The sequence below is a fragment of the Nicotiana tabacum genome, chromosome 18 (genome assembly GCF_000715075.1).
Source record: "Nicotiana tabacum cultivar K326 chromosome 18, ASM71507v2, whole genome shotgun sequence".
NCBI lineage: Eukaryota > Viridiplantae > Streptophyta > Magnoliopsida > Solanales > Solanaceae > Nicotiana > Nicotiana tabacum.
Genome location: NC_134097.1, coordinates 8604900 through 8625601, shown reverse-complemented (window position 1 = coordinate 8625601; position 20702 = coordinate 8604900). Strand labels below are relative to the sequence as shown.

The window sequence follows — 20702 nt, the reverse complement described above, 5'->3', positions numbered from 1 at the left end:
AATCGACAGTGGACACGTCAGATTTTATTTAAAACGTGTACGTCGTGAATACATTTAGGACAAATTTAGAACTAAAGGCAAACGTAGACTTTGGGAAAGAAAAATTTTATCTCCTATTTCAGATATATATATATCATATTGGAAATTGGAAGTTTGTCATAAAATGGGAAATAATCTTTTTAAGTTTATCCATATTCGAAGTCTCTATTTTCTGTTTTTTTTTTTTTTTTTAATCGTGGGTTAGTATTCGTTTTGAGATCTATTAATTCGAATTCGTGTTTAAAGCTTCCATTTTTATATTCATTTAGTACTGGAACTATGGTTCCTACCTAATTTTAGGTATACTTTGTGACCATGAAACAATATTATCAATCTTCCAAAATGATTGATGTTCACTATTTCTTCTGTCCTAATTTATCTAATGCAATTTAAACTTTTAGAGTCAATTTTTTTTACTATAAATTTTTCATAACATTTTGAATTATTAATGATTTTAGTAGTTTTATATAAATTTTAATTCGAAATTTTCAAAGGCTTTATATTCGAATTTGTGATAAAAATTAAAAAAAAAATCTTGATATCCGAATTGTGCCACATAAGTTAGAACCGAATAAAAGCTAGTAATCAAATATCATTTGTTATTGCCTTTTGCTAATTAAGCTTTTTGGTATAAATTGATGTGACGGGGTGAATGGGAATGAAACAAATCTGTTTGCCTGGATTTTTTTTAATTTTATTTTTGAAGTGTGGGACATACTTTGGTGCCATATGCTAAACTTTTGGTACTAAAGTGGCAACACCACTAATATAGTGCATCAAGATAAATTGATTAACACGAAGGATTGTGTTGGGTCATATACCTCGTCTTTAATTAGATATTTCGGGTTTGAGTTCTCTAATTAAAAAAATCTTGATATGGAAGAACATCACCTCTTTTAATGGGCCTTCGTGACGTTAATCCAGAGGGCGAAGTGCTGCAATAGTCACTTTTAAAACCGCTATTTAAAATATATCCATAGTTTATAATATATTTAAAGATTAGCCAATTCACCCAAACTTTAGGATTAAGTATCCTGAATTTAGAAATTCAGTACTTAGTGTTCTGAATTTCTGAACCACTAATTTAAAGTTTAGGACATAAGATTCGAACTCTAGGACACAATTTTCGAACATTAGGACACGATGTCCTGAAATTTGAATTTTGAGGTTTAAACTCCAGGACGTCGTGTCCTGAAATTTGAGCGAAATTGATTAATCTTTAAATATATTGTAAACTGTGGATATATTTTTAAAAACATGCTTAAAAATGGCTACATGATGTCATTTTCACGAATCCATATTAGTGAGAATGGCGGAAACGAATATCAAATACTAATGAGAAACTAAGAAAAAAGAGATACATTAAGTAGGCGTTTGGACATAAGAATTGTAAAATTCGAAAAAATGGTGAAAAATTTGTTCAAGTGAAAATGGTATTTGAAATTTAGAGTTGTGTTTGAACATAAATTTCAGTTTGGGTTGTTTGTGAAGTTTTATGAGTGATTTAAGTGAAAATTTTGAAAAATAACTTTTTGGAGTTGGAGTTATTCAAATTTTTGAAATTTTTCAAAATGTATATTTAATTGAAAATTGAAAATTTTATGAACAAACGCTGATTTCGAAAAAAAATGATTTTTTTTTGAAAAAAACTTCAACCAAATTTTAGTCCAAACGGGCCTAGTAACTATTTGACACAATGACGTTACAACCTATGATACAATAATAGAGCATGACGAGTTTGTAAGGATATATTGAGGAATATTTTATTTTTGTTCACTTGTGTAAATACTAGAGTATTATCTTTTTCGAGCATTAATGAACTCTTTTGTATGCACTTCAATTATTCGATCACGTACTTGTAACCTTTTAGTTGTAAGGTAGTATGAGTAAATTTGTCCACCAAATATTCGGCAAATACAGAAAATCACCTAAAAGATTTTTTTTATTGAAATTTGAACCTTAATCCTCTATTATTTTTCATCCGACATCATTTATTACTAACCCACCTCCTTGGATCCAAAATCTAAAAATTTTACACTAGGAAATAGATACAAAATGAGCCTTTTCTTCCTATTTTCCCTTTCCTTGCGAGCTATTTCATGTCGTAGATTTATTTTCAAGGAATAGGGAACTTTTATTACCTCAAGCAAAGTTCCAATATTAACATTTTACATTATCATCTGTGTACACATTTAGGAAAGAAAACAAGCACTTACTAGCCTACTTTACCATTCATAATTGCCAAAAATGGTCCTAATTATGCAATCTTATAAGAATGAGAAAAGAATACTAATTATCAAATAATAAATACTTTCATTTGGGCACAAATAATAACGTATTAGTAGCATCACTGATTATTGCAACGTATAGTGATACCACTAGCATATTCTGGTTATTATTCATTTTTAGGGAACGAAACTAGACATATAGGGGTCATTTTGTCAACTTTTTCTAGATATTAACACAAAATATTTAATATTTTAAAGACTACATATGTATATATCACTTTTATACCTGTATGTGCTTTATACGGCTACAGGATTTCTTTAAAAAATATTCATAAGTAGATTTAGCCAAATGTAAAAGGTAAAATCACATTAGGATTACTAGAAGAAAAAGATTTTCAACTATTCAGCTTTTTAATATGGTTGATGCATAATTCTTATAATAAAAGGTTGGAGTATGATTGCGCTACTAGTTGGAACATAACATATCTAATTTTGAGAACATACCTATAAATATTCATTTCATATGAGTTATTTGAAGCAACCACTTCTAATAAAGTTGTTGGTCTTGTTGAGGGTAATCGCGCTTTGATAGATTTATTACTTCGAGTAGGACAAAATATGGACGCAAGATAGAAGTTGGATTTGTATTTTAAAAAAAAACATACTACCTCGAACTCAATCATTTGAGAGTTGTTTTTTTAGAAAATCGTAATTAAACAGTATTAGCAACAAGAATAGGGCATTGTAGGACACAATATCCCTCTCTTTTACCGAAGCTACTATAGGAGAAGCCATATTCAAAAGTAGGGCGTTGTTTGATTTTTTTAACCTAGAGAAAAAAGGGTTTGGCTTTTTACCAATAGCAAAAGGGAGTGTACTACGTACACAAGAATTGGTATAAGTAAAATTTTACAGTGGATGTAAAAGGCGATTTACACTTGTACTTCAAATATTTAAGTCAATAGGAACGATATTTTCCATGTTAAAGATAGAATACATTAAAGACTCAATATGAAATGATTATTTAAACATATAACACCGACACGTCCACAACTAGAGCTAGAGCCCTAACAATATTGAGCATTTCATAGTTTAGTGGTGTAAAACTTATTGTCAATTGAATGAGAATATCTAACAATTATAAATGTGTTGAGCACACGATAAATGTTTGTTTAATGAATCATGATTCTAATAATGTATCATGGAAACACCACCATAAAGTAACTCAAATTGATGTGTTAACTATTCAATTAAGGTTCAAATTTTAACAGAGTCGAAAGATGATACTAGGTAATTTTTTATTAACGTAAGTCTTTATAGATAAAATTATTTAGTGCTCGTACTAGTGAGAGACATCATAAATATCCGAAAAATTAATAGGTGTGTGCAAGTTGGCCGAAACGTCAATGTGTTAGCATAAACAAAGAGTCAAAATTTGGTAGACAAATAAACTCATGTTCCTAGCAATTTGGAGAAAGATAGAAAGTTGGGAAGATGACATAGAATATTATATCTTTGATTGACTCGTGTTAATCTGCACTTTTACAAATTTCTTATTTCTCATTATGATTAGAGGTTCTAATACGTTACAATTCCAAGTATGATAAGTATATAGTAACCAGAAAAAAAAGGTATATAATAAGATATATCAATAATTTCTTTTTTCAATACTTGTTTAAGAATATGAATTTGCAACAAATTAGTAGAAAAATATAGCTTGATAGTTTTTAAATTTTAACAATATTTACCTTGATAAAACTCTTAAATATTTCTTATAAAATACTTTTTAACACGGCAAATATGTTACTGCTAGATGTTACTACTAGTAATCCATTCGTTAGCATTTATCCGCATTCAAGAGTGTGGTCTACTAATTAGCAAAGTGAGTCATATGAAAAATTAGGTTAAAATCCTATCACAGACAACATTTTTTAGGTGATTGTCATATGCCTAATTGTTGGTGGGAGTAGTTTGCCCGATCTGAAGCTCGTGAAATAGGGCAAAGTGTACTAATAACCACTTTTAGGTATTTAAAACATGTCAAAATTTATAAAGTTTTTAAATTTAACTGTCTCTTCAAATTTCAAACTGTGCAATTTAAACTTTAAATTTTTGGGTGTGAGATTAGGTTATGATATTTTAAAATTTTTGGGTGTGAGTAGAAGGTCGAAATAAGAACGAGAAAGAGGAGGAGGAATAGTGTGACATTTGTCAAATCTTAGTTAAATATTATATAATTTTTAAAAAATTTAATATATTTTAAACCGGGCTTTTAAAATTAGCTACATGGTGCCAATTAAAAGGTGCTCTAAAAATTGGCAAATTGATCATATTTGTACGAGAAATAGTCAAGGTATATGCAAACTGGCCGACGCCACGTTTATAAAAAAAGAAAATATTAGTAATATTTGAACTTTTCAAAAAATTTGTGAACTCTAATGAACCAAGGAAATAGACAAATTACAAATTGACCACAAAAAGTCTGCAAGTATAGCAGCAAGGGGTCCGCAAAATCCTATCCACACTTGGTCCAAGCAGCCATTTTCCGTCCAATTGATTTGTTGTAAAACCTCATACCTCAAACTCAAACTGCTATAAATACCCCCATGTGAAATTTTTTATAGGCTACTACTGCAACACAAATAAAGTTCTTGATCTTTTCTCTACCCTTCACCCTTTATCTTCAAAGAACCAATTTTTTATTGGTTATTTTGGTAAGGGGTGAGGAAAAAAAAGGGCCTAAGAACCATATTAGCTAAGTGGGTTTTTGATTTTGTGAGTTCTTGAACTGCAAATTTGCACTATAATTAGCTATGGCTTGTAGTGTTGCAGACTCTGGTTTCTTATTCTTGGTACATTCCCATTTCTTTAATTCCTTTTTTCTTCCAATTGTTGCTATACTGTTGAATTTTAGTTGTAAGCTTTTTTTTTTTTTTTTTTTGTTTCTAATGTCTCAGGCCTCCAAGAAAAGACCAATTCATAGCACTAGAATTACCCAAGTTGCTTCTTCAGGTTTGTATATATATTGAGTTATATGCTTGACATTGTTTTATTGAGCATGTAATTTAAGAAAGAAAGACTTACTTTTGAAGTTTGTGGTTAGACATTTGTAAGGTTATAAATTATTTTATTAAGAGTAAATAAAAAGTCTAAAGTTTCTAAATATAGAAAATTGTCATTCTTTTTGGGACAGAGTAACGTCTTATTTTGGATGGTTGTTATGTATCGTTTCATAATGTATTGTATCGTATTGTACTGTATCGTTTTGATGTATACAATATTTGGATAGAATGTATTGTTTGCCGTCGTTGTATGATGTCATGCACCAATAATATGAAGAATAAAGCTGTAATATTACAAAGAAAAAGTACGAGGTAGAATTATTATATAAAAAGGTAAACTAAAGTATAAAATAGGATTATCTAATAATAAGGACAAAATGAGAGGAAAAAAATAAGGTAACGAGGCGACCACACCAAATCCGTCGTTACATAAAGTGACACTTTTAACATTGTATTTATAGTATCAGTACGATACAATACATTAGGTAACAATCATCCAAACAAGCTGTAAAAGATAAAGTGTGTTCTTGTGGATTGCCTTGTTGCTTCAACTGTGAAATTTATTGGGGTTGGGGTTGGGGTTGGGGGGGATGGTGTTTGTGTTTTACTGAGTTTCTTGAATTGAAGCGGGGATTTCTTGATTTGATAGTGGAACACATAAACAACAACTACACCTCGTTCCCAAACAAGTTGGGATCGGCAATATGAATCCTCATTCCTTTCATTTAGCTTAACTCATATCATAGTGGAAGACATAAATGTATTTTCTTTGAATCGTATTTTGCAAGGTTACTTATCGTTGGATTTAATTGTGTAATTGAACACTGAAAGTTAGTGGCTATACTCTGAGGGTTTTCATATGTGTATGTTTCCTCTATGGCTGTTTTTGCTATGAAGGAAAATGTTCTTCAGGAAGTATGTCATTTTCTGGCAACTCGAAATAATATTTTCCTTTGAAATATATTTTCCATTTAAAGGGGAAAAAGGACTTTCTTCACTTATGTTTTTATCCAATAGTCCGTTTGAAATAATTTCTTAACTTTAGAGAGTGTTGGATAGTGAGACAAAGTTTCTTCCGGTATGAAAATAGAATCACTAAAATAAAGGCCATATTTCTAATTTAAAATCTATTGACTTTCCTTATTTTTATTTTTTTTATAAACATCTTAACTAATTTGCTTGTTTTAATGAAACAGAAATGGACGCCACAGTATCAACCTAGAAATGTTAATGTTAACAAACATATTCATTATGTATCATGGTTCATCTTGATATTTCTGAAAAGATTTAAAGCAATTTCGCATTTAAGATTATGAATACTGAGATTCTCATGTATTGCGGTTTCAGGCCGAGTTTTAGTAACTACGCTGAAAACCATAACAATAACTAAATCCTTTGATCTCTGTTCTTGAAATTATTGAAGCCTTGCATGGATTCTGCGTTGTGTCTGACCAGCTTTCTGTACGATCTTATGTTTGTGCATAGGAACAGGAACATATTTTTTAAAGTGGGAAAGTCTACCTCAGATAAGATCCAAACAAAAAAGCTGCTTAATTTCTTTGAGAAAGACAAATGTTGTACGAGCTGTTGCAGTTCCGATAGCACCTTCTCCGTTAGACAGTGCAGAGGATAGGAAACAGTTAAGTGAAATGTATGGCTTTAGACAAATTGGAGAACCACTACCTCATAAAGTCACAATGAAAGATATTACTGAAACTCTCCCAAAGAAGGTACTATTATTTCCTCTGAAAAAGGCTTGTGAAAATTTACATATTGCGCTCATTTCCTTTAGAACCTGGTGATTGGCGTTAGTACATTAACTGCTCACACTTCTTTCTTATGAGATGTACTGTTTATGTAAAAGATTACACAAATGAGCATCCAGTCCCTTTTGAGCTAAGTTGCTCTGACTTGGGTGGGGTATCCTGTACGAGTGTGGATCTAGAGGTAAGATCCTTTATGATCTAAAATTTAAGATTCAGGGATAAACATCCGGGGAAGGATACGAGTGTGAGGATTCAGCTATATCTAAAAATAGAGTTATAAAAAGATGTCTAAATTATGAGACATTATATGGTTTACGTACATATAGCTTGTATAGTGAAGTAATTCAAGCTTTTATTCTCAATTTGTAGGTATCCATCTAAAAATCTACAATAGCTTTTGTCTTGAAAAATCAAAATGCGTAATCTTCTCTCTAATTTCTCCGTAGTTTATGGTCAAAGTACCCAATGTTGATTGACCAGATCGGGTATGTGTCCCACACCCATACTAGTGTCGGTGTTGTGTCGACACGGGTGCGGCACCGTAAATGAAGAGTCCGCACACTTTCATTGTTTGGTAACTTGCTATTGATGGCACAGTTTTCATTTTAGATTGTGTTTACTGCATCAGGTATTCGAGATTGACAACGGGAAGGCATTGAAGTCAGTTTTGATATCAGTAACTTCATATACTCTCGGGCTTTTCATGATTGCCAAAGCTCCATGGTATCTACTTCCACTGGCTTGGGCTTGGACAGGAACAGCAGTTACAGGGGTACGTTCTGTAAATCTTTGATTTGTTCTTGCCATTATTTATTTTTTATTTATATCGTTTGCTTAACCATAAAACTCCGACTCATCTTTCTTCTTTTGGTTTTATTTGTGAAGTTCTTTGTAATAGGACATGATTGCGCTCACAAATCCTTCTCAAAGAACAAATTCTTGGAAGATATAATTGGAACTCTGGCCTTTTTGCCGTTGATATATCCCTATGAGCCATGGCGGTTCAAGCATGATCGGCATCACGCAAAAACAAACATGTTCGTCAAATGACCCTTCTCCATTTATTTTTCTTCAAGTTAATTACATCTTTGTTTGTGTCATGAGCTGTGAAATGTCAACGTCTTATTCCATTGTGTTTAGCTGTTCCGGAGATAATTCTGCCTTGCTCCTTTAATACTTGCCAATATTGGAATTCAAGATTTATTTTCTACATTATGTGACCCAAAAACTTTTGCCAACTGATCCTACACAAGTCAGATAATAGGTGTAAATGTGGTTGACAGCTTCAAATAAATGGAAGTCAGCTTCATCGACGTTCAAATTTTGCCTTCGTGTCTAAAAGTGGTATAAAAGTAGTTGCCAATTTGTAGACTAATGTAGTATGCCAGTTCTTTCCAGTAATGGTAATTAAAAAACAACCACTTTAAGAAATCTTGTCTATCAATGAAAACTTCCCTTGCAATTGTTTAGTATATTAAGACTCTGGCACTCTGTACCCATTATTCATCCACTCACTCCTTTATTTCTGTAACGTAGTTTTTGTGTGGCTATAATAATTTCTCATTAAGGGTAAAATGGGTAACACGAAAAGTTTAAAGTTAAATTGTTTCCAAATATAGAAATGCGTGATTTTTTTTGGAATGGACTAATAAGAAAAGTGTGTCACATAAATTGAAACAAAGGGAGTATGTGAAAACTGTAAATTTCACATTTTTTCCCTCTATTTCCAGGTTGCATGAAGATACAGCTTGGCAGCCTGTTTGGAAGGAGGAGTTCGATTCGGTCCCTGCTCTGAGGAAGGCAATTATATTTGGTTATGGACCCTTTCGACCTTGGATGTCTATAGCTCACTGGTATGCTGCTGTGAAAATTGCCATATTTTCTAATTTCTATGGTTGTCTATAATTTCCTGATTCATATCTACTATATCAAATCTTGATTTAGGTGGCTCTGTCATTTCAATTTGAAGAAGTTCAGACCAAATGAAATTAACCGGGTGAAAATAAGTTTGGGTTGCGTCTTTGCTTTTATGGCAATTGGCTGGCCATTGATAATCTGGAAAACAGGGATTATTGGATGGATTAAGTTCTGGTTAATGCCGTGGTTGGGTTATCATTTTTGGGTAATGACAATTTCTGCTCTCCTGTGATTACTTCTTGGTACGTCATTCTTGAAGATTTGCTCGTTAACACTTCCAGTGCTAATAATTTTTTATTTGATTTCAAACGATCAGATGAGTACTTTTACAATGGTTCATCATACGGCACCTCACATACCCTTCAAAAATTCTGATGAGTGGAATGCTGCTCAGGCCCAGCTGAATGGCACAGTTCACTGTGATTATCCTAGTTGGTAATTGATCTTTCTTATCCTCTTTCTTGTCATTACCGGCAATTCTTAATCTTGCATGAATTAGCTATAAATCTGCAAATACTTTTGTGAGTTGAAGGTGCAAGATAGTTTGTGTATATACTATATAGTAGGTTGAGTGACCCACATTGGAATATATATATATATATTGTGTATTGTGTACTGTGTAGAGTATAGATATAAATAGGATCTCTTGTATTATAGTTGAGTAACGCATGTCAATAATATATTTCCGGTGCCTTCACTTCTCACTTGGTCTGAGAGCCGGATCCATTCTAATTCTTTGTTTCACGAATGTTGGATCCTCATATATGTTGTTAATTGGCAGGCCTAGGTGTGTGTGGGGTGTGTGGGGTGGGTGGGGGTGGGGGGGTGGGGGGGTGGGGGGGGGGTTGAGTCTCCCACATCGGCTAAGAGATGTGGGACTTGGTCTCTTTATATGGCTTGGGCAGTCCTCACCTCATGAGTGAGCTTTTAGGGTTGAGTTAGGCCCAAGATCCATTTCCTTTTTAGAAGGTTTTCTCAAATGTAAAATCCACACTGCACCTAAGGTGTGACCTATGTAATTCAAGCTGAAAGGGAAATCATGGGAGTCAGGGTACGCATCCTAGTATAAGACAAAAAAACTAGGTGGCCTTTTCTTATCTGCCTAAATCTTGATGAACTGAGTTACCTGATACCTGTGCTGGTACTCCCGTGGAATAATTGAGGTGTGCAAACACTGCCCTTGGTACTCTCACGCTCACCCGATTGGGTCTACAATTTGAAAATCCTGAGAACGGAGATGGAATTAGTCTAATTTATTAACCTTTCATAGTTGATTGCGTATGATAATGCTTCTCCTATTTGTTTTTTAAAGTTTGCTTTAAGGAACTGTTCTCTCTGCGTTTCTCTTCCCATTTTTGTCTTAGATGTTCATTTGTCTGCTCTTTGCTCTTTCTTTTCTACAGGATTGAGGTTCTTTGTCATGATATCAATGTTCATATCCCCCACCACATATCCCCCAGAATACCGAGTTATAATCTACGGGCAGCTCATCAATCTCTCCAACAGAATTGGGGAAAGGTATTATGAACCAGCAATTTTCTCTCTGACAATGTTTCATTTCTTTTATTGACGTTTTAATCGGGTATCATTTTTTTACTTAGTTCGTCCTTGGGACATTGGGGGGTGGAGGTGGGGAGGTTGGCAGTGGTGGAGCTAACCTATTCGATACGGGTTCGGCTGAACCGAGTGACTTTTACTTAAACTCTGTATTTACAACAACAACAATAACCCAGTATAATCCTACTAGTGGGGTCTGGGGAGGGTAGTTTGTACGTAGACCTTACCCCTACCATAGGGTAGAGAGGCTGTTTCCGATAGACCCTTGGCTCCCTCCCTCCAAGAACTCCCCACATTGCTCTTGGGGTGACTCGAACTTACAACCTCTTGGTTGGAAGTGGAGGGTGCTCACAACCCACTCAAACTCTGTATTTGTATTAAGAAATTCATTAACTATGTATAAATATTTAATCACGAACCCAGTAACTAAGACGAACTATGAATTATGTGGCAAATTCAGAACCCACAAACTGCAAATCCTGGCTCCGCCTCTAGAGGTTGGCACTTGACATTTTCTGCAATGTGCTTTATGAACTTAGACCACCTGTTTTCCTTAACAACATAAAATTCGTCAGATATCTATTAAATATGCGCAATAAGATGTGAAAGCACTGTCACCTCTGTGTGTGTGTATTTACAATCGTTTTGTTTGGTTATTGACAATCTTGTGTTTTGTTCTTGACACCTAACAGTACCTGAACGAGGCTTCATGGAACTGGCGTCTAATGAAGACAATACTGACAATATGTCACGTGTACGATAAGGAGCAGAATTACGTTGCCTTTGACGAAGTTGTCCCTGAAGAAGCCCAGCCGATTACATTCCTTAAAAAAGTAATGCCTGACTATGCTTGATTTGTGTGAGGTTAATTTTCACTTGCTTCATTCTTTGGGGAAGGTATCCTTCCAATTTTTTGGGTCCGGTTAAGCGGTCCGGACCCAAATTTCAAGTTCTCACCAATTTTGGAAGACTTGTTTTAACACATCAGAGTGAGAAATATCTTCTCAGGAAGTTTCTTGGTAGTGTAAGTGTAGTATAGAGTAATTTAAATTTCTCAAGGAAATCACATTTTGTCATCTTTTATTAATAAGTACCCATGAATAACATGTTGCTTATTTAATACCAAAGTTTCATTATATTCTTCTTTTCGAGGTCGATTCAATAGATGGTTGACAGTGATTTCTCTTAAAAAAAAACATGTTTCACACAGTCAAGCAAAAATTCACGTCCTAATTTGGGTACCTCATTGTGTTTATTGCTTCCTTTTCACTGTTCTTGAACCGAGGGTCTATCGAAAACATCCTCTCTATCTTCATAAGGTAGGGGTAAGATTTGCGTACACACGTTATCCTCCCCAGACCCCTGTATTTGTTGTTGTCTTTGTTGTTATTGAGTTATCTGTCTATTGTTATTTTGCATTTTGGACATCTAAACCTCATGCTAACAGGTTGTAAATCTGATTTACTTACATTAAAGTATTGTCTTAAACAGGAGGAATCATACATTAAACAATATTAGGAGTTGTTTTGTTTAATGATCCTTGTTTTGAGATAATGCTTTTCTAGATTGTCGTTGAAACTTGAAATAAGCAGGCGAAAGTCAAAAGAGTGCAGGAATTTTCATTTTGTTTGTGGGGTTTCTTAAATGGGGATTTGCTCCTATTATAGAAGTTTGAACTTAATTTAATGATATGCATTAATATAATTTTGAAAATTTTTTAGCGGCGTGCCATTCGATGAATATTATTAATCATAAAGAAGTGATTAGTGGTTACATTAAACAAATAATGGCAGAGACTAAAAGGCAAGAGTCAGCATTTGTTGATATGATCTGTTTTTACAGTAACCTCCCCCTTTTTTATGCTACAGTTCCAGCTATCCTGTTTTAACTGCAAAAGAGGAAAAAGATGTTCTTAGCATATGTGGGTGTAACCTAACGGTCAATGAAGGATAAAAATCCTGGGAAATCAGAATCCAATTCACGGCAAAAACAAACTTTAAGTGATTTTTTTTCATTCGCTTGAGCATTAGTGGGTAGAATTACCTGGTACTTGCGTGTTGGTGGGAAATAGCAAATATCATATGAAATAGTCAAGGTGCGTGCAAGCTGAACCATGTAAAAATCAAAAAAGGGCAGCCTAGTGCACCCAGCTCCCACTATGTGCGGGGTTCGGGGAAGTGCCGGACCACAAAGGTTTATTGTTCGCAGTCTTATCCTACATTTCTGCAAGAGGTTGTTTCCACGGCTCGAACTCGTGACTTTCCGGTCACATGGCGATAACTTTACCAGTTATACCAAGGCTCCTTTTAGAAAAACAAAGAAAGAGAGAAAAAGATGCCCTTATGTTTCAAAGAACAGATCAACAGAGACTGAAATACCCTCTGATCCGGAAAAACAAAGCAAAAACTTTAACCTCCTTTTCTTTAGATGAATCACTAATAAATAATCTGCAGTCTGGCTAAGTAGTTACAACTGCTCACATGCTAATGGTATACCCCCCCACCCCCACCCCCCAATTCTTTTAAGTGTGGGAAATCTGGAATCTTGCTAGTAACTTTAAGTTACACTGTATTGTACAACTACATAAAGAAGAATAATCTTTGTTAAAGCTTAGGTCAAAAGAAGGTTGTTGGATAGGGTTTATGCAAAAGAGATTTGGTAGTACTTTATCATAAGGTGGTCCAATGAAGATAACAAAAATGAATTGAAGTTTTCAGTTTAGCCTGAAATTGAATATATCTACTGACAGGTGCATTAAAAATTGAAAGAATGCATCTATTAGAAGCAAGGCAAAGGTAAAGTTGAAATATTGATTGTTAAGCAATCAGTTTCCTTAATATGTATGTCAGTTTCAAATGTATACACAAACTCACAAATCTAAATAGTATTACACACTGATTTCTACTTAGTTTCTCTATCCTAAAAGCATCTGTTGTAGTTTCTTGATTCATCACTCTTAACAATCTGAAGAATAAAAGAGAACAAAAACCACTCATCTATAGATAACAAAACATAAATATCATAAAATTGGTGGAGGTCTGTCGGAAATAACTTCTCTACTTTCTCAAGGTTGGATTAAGATTTGCGTACACACTACCCTCGACAGACCCCACATGTGGGATTTCACTGGGTTTGTTGCTATTGTTATACAATTGGTGGAGGAGGAGTCTCCCATATATCAAATACATTTTCTTCACTATGAAGAGCGAAAAGACGATCACCCCCAATTGAGAAATCACAAATTGAACCACCATAGCTACGTCGAAGCCTTGATGTAAGAACATAATCAGGGCCACAGAACACAGAAATGCAATCGTTCATCGACGATAACAATTGCCCCTCGTGCAATGCCAGTTTAGGATAACACGGCTCATCCGGCATTTTCCCCTTCATCAACCTACTTCTTGAGCTCCACCTTACACTTCCAGCACTCCTCCTCAAATCCATAAACCCCAAATCTTCATACTCATTCACCACACAAATGGAGCTTGTTTCCTCCATTGCTATCGCATCCCTAACTCTTCTCTCATCCGTTATAGGCGCACCTACATCAGACCATGACCAAACCATACTCTTGTCCCTAAAATCCAACAAACTAATGTAACAATTATCCTTCCTTGGAAACAAAGTAGCAACCAACAAACAGTTAGTACCATGTAACCATTGTAACTTGTCAGCATCACCAAGAGACCAACCAGGTGGCTCATAGAAAAAATCTATCTGTTTTCCAGTAACTTGGTCCCATACACCAATACCATACTCATTGCTTCTACCTTTACAACTAGAGAACAACTTATAATCTGAGCTAAAACTCAATGCACCAGCTGTATAACTTTTCACTTGGTTTTCATGTTTGACATGAAATTTGTACCTTAGCTCCCCAGTAGATGCACTAAACAAACCCATGCCTCCATCCCCTTTACCTAATCTTTCACAAGCACTTAACACTATGTTCTCAGAATCAATCCAACCGGCATCATTCACCCTTTGGTAATCAAGATTAATTGCAGGGTGCTCTTCTAACATCCAATCATAGACATGAACCATACTACCATGAGCCACACAGCACCCGCCATCCGGGCCAGCCCGGATGGCTGTGCCATCACCCGGAGCCTGGCCAGTTACTGACCTGGCCAGCCCGAGTCTGTTTCCATCAAATGGACCCCACTTAGCTGACCTGACATGGTCTAAAAGACCATAATACATAGCCTCTCTGTATAACAACTTTTCAGGAAGATTTTGTGGTATATAAAGCTCTCCTGTTCTGAGTAGGTCAAGAAGGACTGAGAAACAATCAGGGTTCCTATCAATGAAGTGTTCAGTGTTTGTGGCATCAGAATTTAGGTTCCAATCATCATCAAACATGGCTCCAAAGAGCGAATTCCGGCCAGCATTTGCCAAAGTTGTAGCTGTAGTTTCGAAAATTCTACCACCAACATTGAATTTCACCCTGTCTTTCTGAATCCCCATCAATCAAATATCAGTATCTGATACTATGAGTCAAGTAAAAACAGGGGACTTGAAATCCAAAGTTGAATTTGAAAGCACCTAACTTGGAAAATATTCAAACAGAGAAAATAAGGATATAGAAGCAATAACTTCAAGAAAAGGATTAAAGTAGGTAGTAATCAAAGAGGAGTTTTTAAGAACAAACAATTAATTATACTGAAATTTTGAATTCAAGACTCTATACAATTAAGAGGACACAGCCTCAAATGCCAAATCACGTGGAAAAGACACCTATCATAATGATGATCACAAAGAAGAAAAAAAACAGAGGAAAATGGTGGTTAGAGAGAAATATAGAAGAAAATATCCAAATTTTAAAAAATCTATGATCTGGGTATTGAAGATTGGAAGATTTTAGAGATGGGTTTTGAATATTTTTCGAAGATTTTTGGTCCAGAAATGGAAAATGAAGAAGAAAAGTGGAATTGGAGGGTGTTGGGTCTCAAAAAAATTGAATCTTGTTGTGTTTCCTTTTGATCTTTTTCTTTTCTTCTCTTTTTTGAGGTCTTGCTAAGTCTGAACACAAGCTAAGCTTTTTATAAATTCATTGTCTAATGTAGGTCCCAGTTATCCTTCTTTTGTTATTGGCCGTTGATTATTTGGATTTTTGATCAAATGATCAAGAAAAATAAGGTTGTTGTGTACTCATAAAAATGGTTAAATGTGGTTTCATTAATTTTACTTTTTTTTTAAAAAAAATTTTTGGTTTCCAATCCGCTATCCGGTACCCTCTTTGTATCTCGCCTAATTCTAATGGTGTCTATACAGGCAACAATGAACTCACTTTGATCCCGGGCTTCCCTTTCGTTCTTTTAGACAAGATCACAAGAGAGGAGATAACCCGCTAAAAAAACTCCAAATTTATGACCAAAACAATCAACGATAGCCGACGAGGACGCGATTTATGCCCGTGGCCGTATGGCCGACCATGTCGAGGTGTAATACCAAGAGACCCATAGCATCCCACAAATTTCCACTTTGGTGGGGAGAGTGGGATAAAGTATGCATACCAAAGACGACTCTATGTCTAGTTTTTCAATCCGAGTTCTTTAATTAAAAATAAAGAAGTACTTATCGCTCACTTTGATGGTATTTATTTATTTGTTGGTTGGTTAGTTTTAAGTCTATATTCTTCAAAAGAAAAGTCAGCTCTCTTTTGGGAATAAGAAGAAGAGAGCGTGTCTTGTGCGTTAGGTATTTGTTTATTTTCCCCAATGGTTATTTTTTTTATGGAATAGAACTTTTAGGAAGTTGTCATGGAAATTGGAGATTGCGACAATTATTAAATCTTGGAGACTGTTCAAACTATTTGTGTACTAAATTATGGTTCCAATTAGTCATCACTCTAATCACCTTTTTTTATTATTCATTCTTATCTTGTCCTTTTTTTTTTTGAAAGTTTAGATAATTAAGCACCTCTCTTTTCTTTTCCTATTTTTCTTTTGAGGTTGTTAAGATACGTGTTTTTCGTTATTAAGTTCTTACCTTTTAATTGTTTATGAAAAAATAATACTAGTTTGTCTATTGGCTTGTGAAATAGGCTTTTAGGAGTCTCTTTCCTTTGTAATTTTATTTTATTTTATTGTGTGTCTGTTGTCTATAAGCTTATAGCCTTATACTCTTCGCTCTTTTGAAAAACTCTCCCCCCCCCCCCAAGTGAAGATATATATGTTAAAACGGATAAGTTGGGTCACCTTCTTTTTGGCTTCGGCCAAATACTTTTTTTCGCTGGTCGAGCTTTTTACTAAAAAAAAAAAAGAAAAAAAAAGCTATGTTGTGCATTAGCTCCCCCCATCATAGATGGTTCAATGACGTCGGGTGCCATGAAATGATTAAGAACTATGACGGGTCGAAATGAATTTTGTGCTTTATAATTAATAAGTATTGCATGAACGAATAATTCAAGGAAGGGCGGACGACAAAGAGGGTTCTTTTAAGTAGATGACTCGTCGGGCGGTTAGAACGGGACTTTTTTGGAAAAAAAAAGTTAAATAAGTTTATTTTCTGAAAGAGCTGTCATTTTCTATCAGGAACGCTATGTCATTTTCAATCCCAACATAATTATCAAAATGTGAGTGAAACACATAAAAAAGGGACTCATTCAAGTCAGGTAAGATGTCATAGAAAGATGATTTGGAGTAATAACTAACTAAATGTATAGGTCAAGAACTCGTCTCTCTAGTTTCGTCTTATTTGAACCGATGAAATAGAAATTTAAATATTGCCATATGCCATATGAAAGAGGTGGAATGAATATTGAAAAGCTCAGTAACTACAAATCAATATAAACAAAACTGTATAACAAACATTTGAAGGAGACAAAGAAAACACAACTGTACTATAGAATCATGAACAAATTAAATCTGTCATATCTATTAATTGATTTACTTATATAAAAGTCTTACTAAAACTACTCACCAAGTAATGACAAAGTGTAAGTGTTCCTTATTGGATCAGTCTTCCAACTAATAACTGTATTGAATAAATAAAAGGTGATGTTGGAGTTAACTTGCGCACATTTTAAGTAGTGATTTCTATTTTGGAGGAAGAAATAATATCGACTAGTTTTTTTTTATGATAATAATATTCGGGTTAGCTTGTGCGCATCTTGACTATTTTATTGAATATTTGTTTCCTCTGATCCCATCATGACATGTACCGAATATTTCTGAGATAAAATGAAATTAAATCACATAATATTTTTAACTCCGCTATCATTTGAAAATGAGGTAAGTGACACCTAATTAGTAGAATACTTCAAGAGGACGCAAACCTCTAAAATTTTCTTGTCTGGCTACTTTAACATAGAGAAAATACTAAAAGATCTCTTCACTTTTTTTCATTTCTTAAAAACCTGAATCCCCATACTACCTTTAATTTATTTTAACTTGTTTCAGTCTTTGAGATAAGGATATCAAAACTTCCTTCCTTTTTATCCTGTACCCTTATCACTTTTGAAGTGTTGGGCTGTTGGCAGTTGCGGATCTAGTATGTAATATACGGGCCTAATGCGAAAACAAAAAAATGAGGTCTTAATTTTTTTTGTACTCTTATAATTTATCGAAATCTAAAGATGATATAATCAGTTTTAATTATTGTCAATGTCTAACCAATTTGTTTAATCTCTCTTGTGTTATTATGTTAAACTTTACTGATTTAGTTTTGAAAAACTTTTTCAACCGAGGTAAGTGATATAGAAATTGGTAACGGTAATTGAATTAACACTTTTTACCTGATTGAGTTTTCAATTAGAGTATTCTTCTACATATACAATGTCTCTTAGCACTTTTAATTCTAAATATAAGTTGAAACAAATAATATTGTAGTAACTGCTATGTCTCAAGATTCATTCAATGTTAAGGATGAATTTTAATAGTTGCTTATCAAAGTAGCTTGAAAAATATCTAAAAAGGCACTCAAAAAATTAAGATTTTTTTTATAAACTAACAGTGTAAGAAGATCAATTTAAGTTGGGATGAATTAAAGACAGGAAATAACAAGTATCTACAATTTAAGATGTGTATAACTTTTAGCTATAACTATTTTAACCAAATGATTTAAAAAATCTATCAATATTGCATAATTATTAAATATTATATATATTATTTATAGATTTTGGGGGCCTAAGGCCATTGCCTTAGTGGCCTTAGGCTCCAGCCGGCCCTGGTAATATATGGATTCACGTAAATTTAATAATTTTTTCTCAAATTGTATATACGAATTAAGAAATTCATTAAATATCTATAAATATCTGACTATGAATTTAATTTTATTATATATTAATTTAAAATAATTGTAGGAACCTACAAATTTTAAATTCTGAATCCGTCTTTGCGTGCTGAAAGATTAGGATATAGTTACAATTGGAATTTGTTGCAACTTACAACTGTTCCTTTAGAGTTAAGTGATTTTATTGTTCAACTTCCTTTTCTTGTAAGTTCTCCCATCACTTTTTTTTCCTTTATTAAAAATAAAATAAAATTTGAGCATGTGGTCTTTGTTTTAATTAGATGGAGTATACTATTTTATATCTTTTGAAAATTTTAAAAAGAAAACTTTAAAACAAGAAGAATGATTTTCAACTATTATACCTTTTGATTTCACAATATTTATTCAACGTGATTATTATACTTTGTAAGTAAGTAAAATGGAATTGGTAGATGCAACTGTTGTATCTCATAATTACAATTGAAGAATTGGTAGCAAAGCTAAAGTAGAATTTCCAATTGTATAACAATTATACTATATGGTTTGCTTAATCTTGAATCCAAACAATTATGCTTCAATAATTCATCATTCTTGATTTGATGGCTTCATCTTTGATTTGAAAATATGTGAAAATTTTTATTCAAAATATTTAATGACACTTCCAGAAATAGTGCTGTTTGGTAAACCAAATAACATTCTAAGGGGACATTTGTTAGATCTAATTAATGAAAAATATTTCATTATCATTGCCCTTAACTACTAAAGTTCTCATAATGGCCATAAACATTCATCTTGTTCAGGAATTGCGTTATATTTTAATTTATTGTGGCTTCACAAATATGTAATTTGTGAATATGTGTCCTTTTTTTTTTTTTTTTTTTTTTTGCAATAACGTAATGATAGTATTCAGATAATTAACTCACGAATACTTCGTATTTTATCAAAATACCTGCTATCCCACCACAAAGGTATGTACTTAGTAACTTTGTAATGTTTTTGTCTATGCTGAGATTCGAACCCTAATCTCCTATGATAATTTCATTCCATTTTATTGACCACTAAATTATATCCTTTAATACATACAAGTTTGTACACAAGGCCGAAACTAGAACTTGGGACAACTTGCGTATTAATTCTACTACTATATGTATATAATTACCGATAATAAGAGCTATAGTCTGTTTTCAATACTCATCGATTTTTTTGTTTTTTGTTTATGTAGAGAACGAAGGCTTATCAACCCTTTATTTATAGAGTGTATGGCAATTCTTCCAATGCTACTTCTTTTTGTTATTTGTTTATTATCAAATTAAATAATTTTTAATAATCTTTATTGGCTAAAATTTGGGAATTTAATTGGCTAGTAACATTAAATGTGTATGAGGTTAGGTCTTAACTATAGTGCTTGTCAAAGTTCACTCGGTTTTCCAAGTCCCTTATTGCTACTAGCTAGTCAATGTAAAAAAAAAAAAAAAAAAAAGACCAAAAAAAAAAAACCAAATGTTTTTGACTTTTGACCCCAAGTGAGAGGAAAGAAAGTTTTTTCTAAGTTGCCATCGGTATATAACGAATTTTTGGGTAGAAATTGTTACAATCTGATATCTGAAACAACATGCCCAACGAATTCAGATTCGTGTTTAATAGGTTCATTAATAAGCAGGTAAAAGCGCTCCCTTCTAAAAAAATTTTAATTCTCAGAATTCAAACCCGATAACTCTAGTTAAATATTGATGGATCTCGACCGTTCCACTATATTCTTTGGTGATAACTAAATTAAACTCTTATTGGGCAGAATTAGATAATTAGGCTATAATATTAATTTAATATGAGTAATCTAGCCAACTTTCTTCCACCACTACCTGTTTTCTTTTCTCTTTCAAATTTTGTGGCTGCTTTTCAGGTTGGAGTAGGGTCAT

The 20702-nt window shown here is 33.5% G+C and overlaps 2 protein-coding genes across 3 annotated transcripts; one reads left to right on the top strand and one right to left on the bottom strand.

Moving 5' to 3' along the window:
* The first annotated feature begins 4784 nt into the window (after positions 1-4784).
* On the top strand, positions 4785-11696 carry LOC107759483 (omega-6 fatty acid desaturase, chloroplastic-like). 2 transcript variants are annotated; one of them, XM_016577442.2, is made up of 10 exons: positions 4785-5119; positions 5225-5279; positions 6815-7059; positions 7724-7867; positions 7981-8132; positions 8826-8948; positions 9040-9217; positions 9329-9447; positions 10416-10530; positions 11262-11696. In XM_016577442.2, the coding sequence occupies exons 1-10, from the start codon at positions 5081-5083 to the stop codon at positions 11421-11423; spliced, it is 1332 nt and encodes a 443-aa protein (XP_016432928.1). In that variant the 5' UTR covers positions 4785-5080; the 3' UTR covers positions 11424-11696.
* Positions 11697-13389: 1693 nt separating this feature from the next.
* Positions 13390-15609, bottom strand: LOC107759484 (BTB/POZ domain-containing protein At2g24240-like). The gene has a single exon (XM_016577444.2). It carries the CDS (start codon positions 15037-15039, stop codon positions 13714-13716), a length of 1326 nt encoding a protein of 441 aa, XP_016432930.1. The 5' UTR covers positions 15040-15609; the 3' UTR covers positions 13390-13713.
* Between the last annotated feature and the right edge of the window lie 5093 nt (positions 15610-20702).

Coding starts and splice junctions, on each gene's coding strand:
- LOC107759483 (XM_016577442.2), top strand. CDS start 5,081: ATGGCTTGTAGTGTTGCAGACTCTGGTTTCTTATTCTTG. Junction 7,868..7,980: donor CAGGAACAGCAGTTACAGGG/GTACGTTCTGTA, acceptor TTATTTGTGAAG/TTCTTTGTAATAGGACATGA. Junction 9,218..9,328: donor GGTTGGGTTATCATTTTTGG/GTAATGACAATT, acceptor TCAAACGATCAG/ATGAGTACTTTTACAATGGT.
- LOC107759484 (XM_016577444.2), bottom strand. CDS start 15,039: ATGGGGATTCAGAAAGACAGGGTGAAATTCAATGTTGGTGGTAGAATT.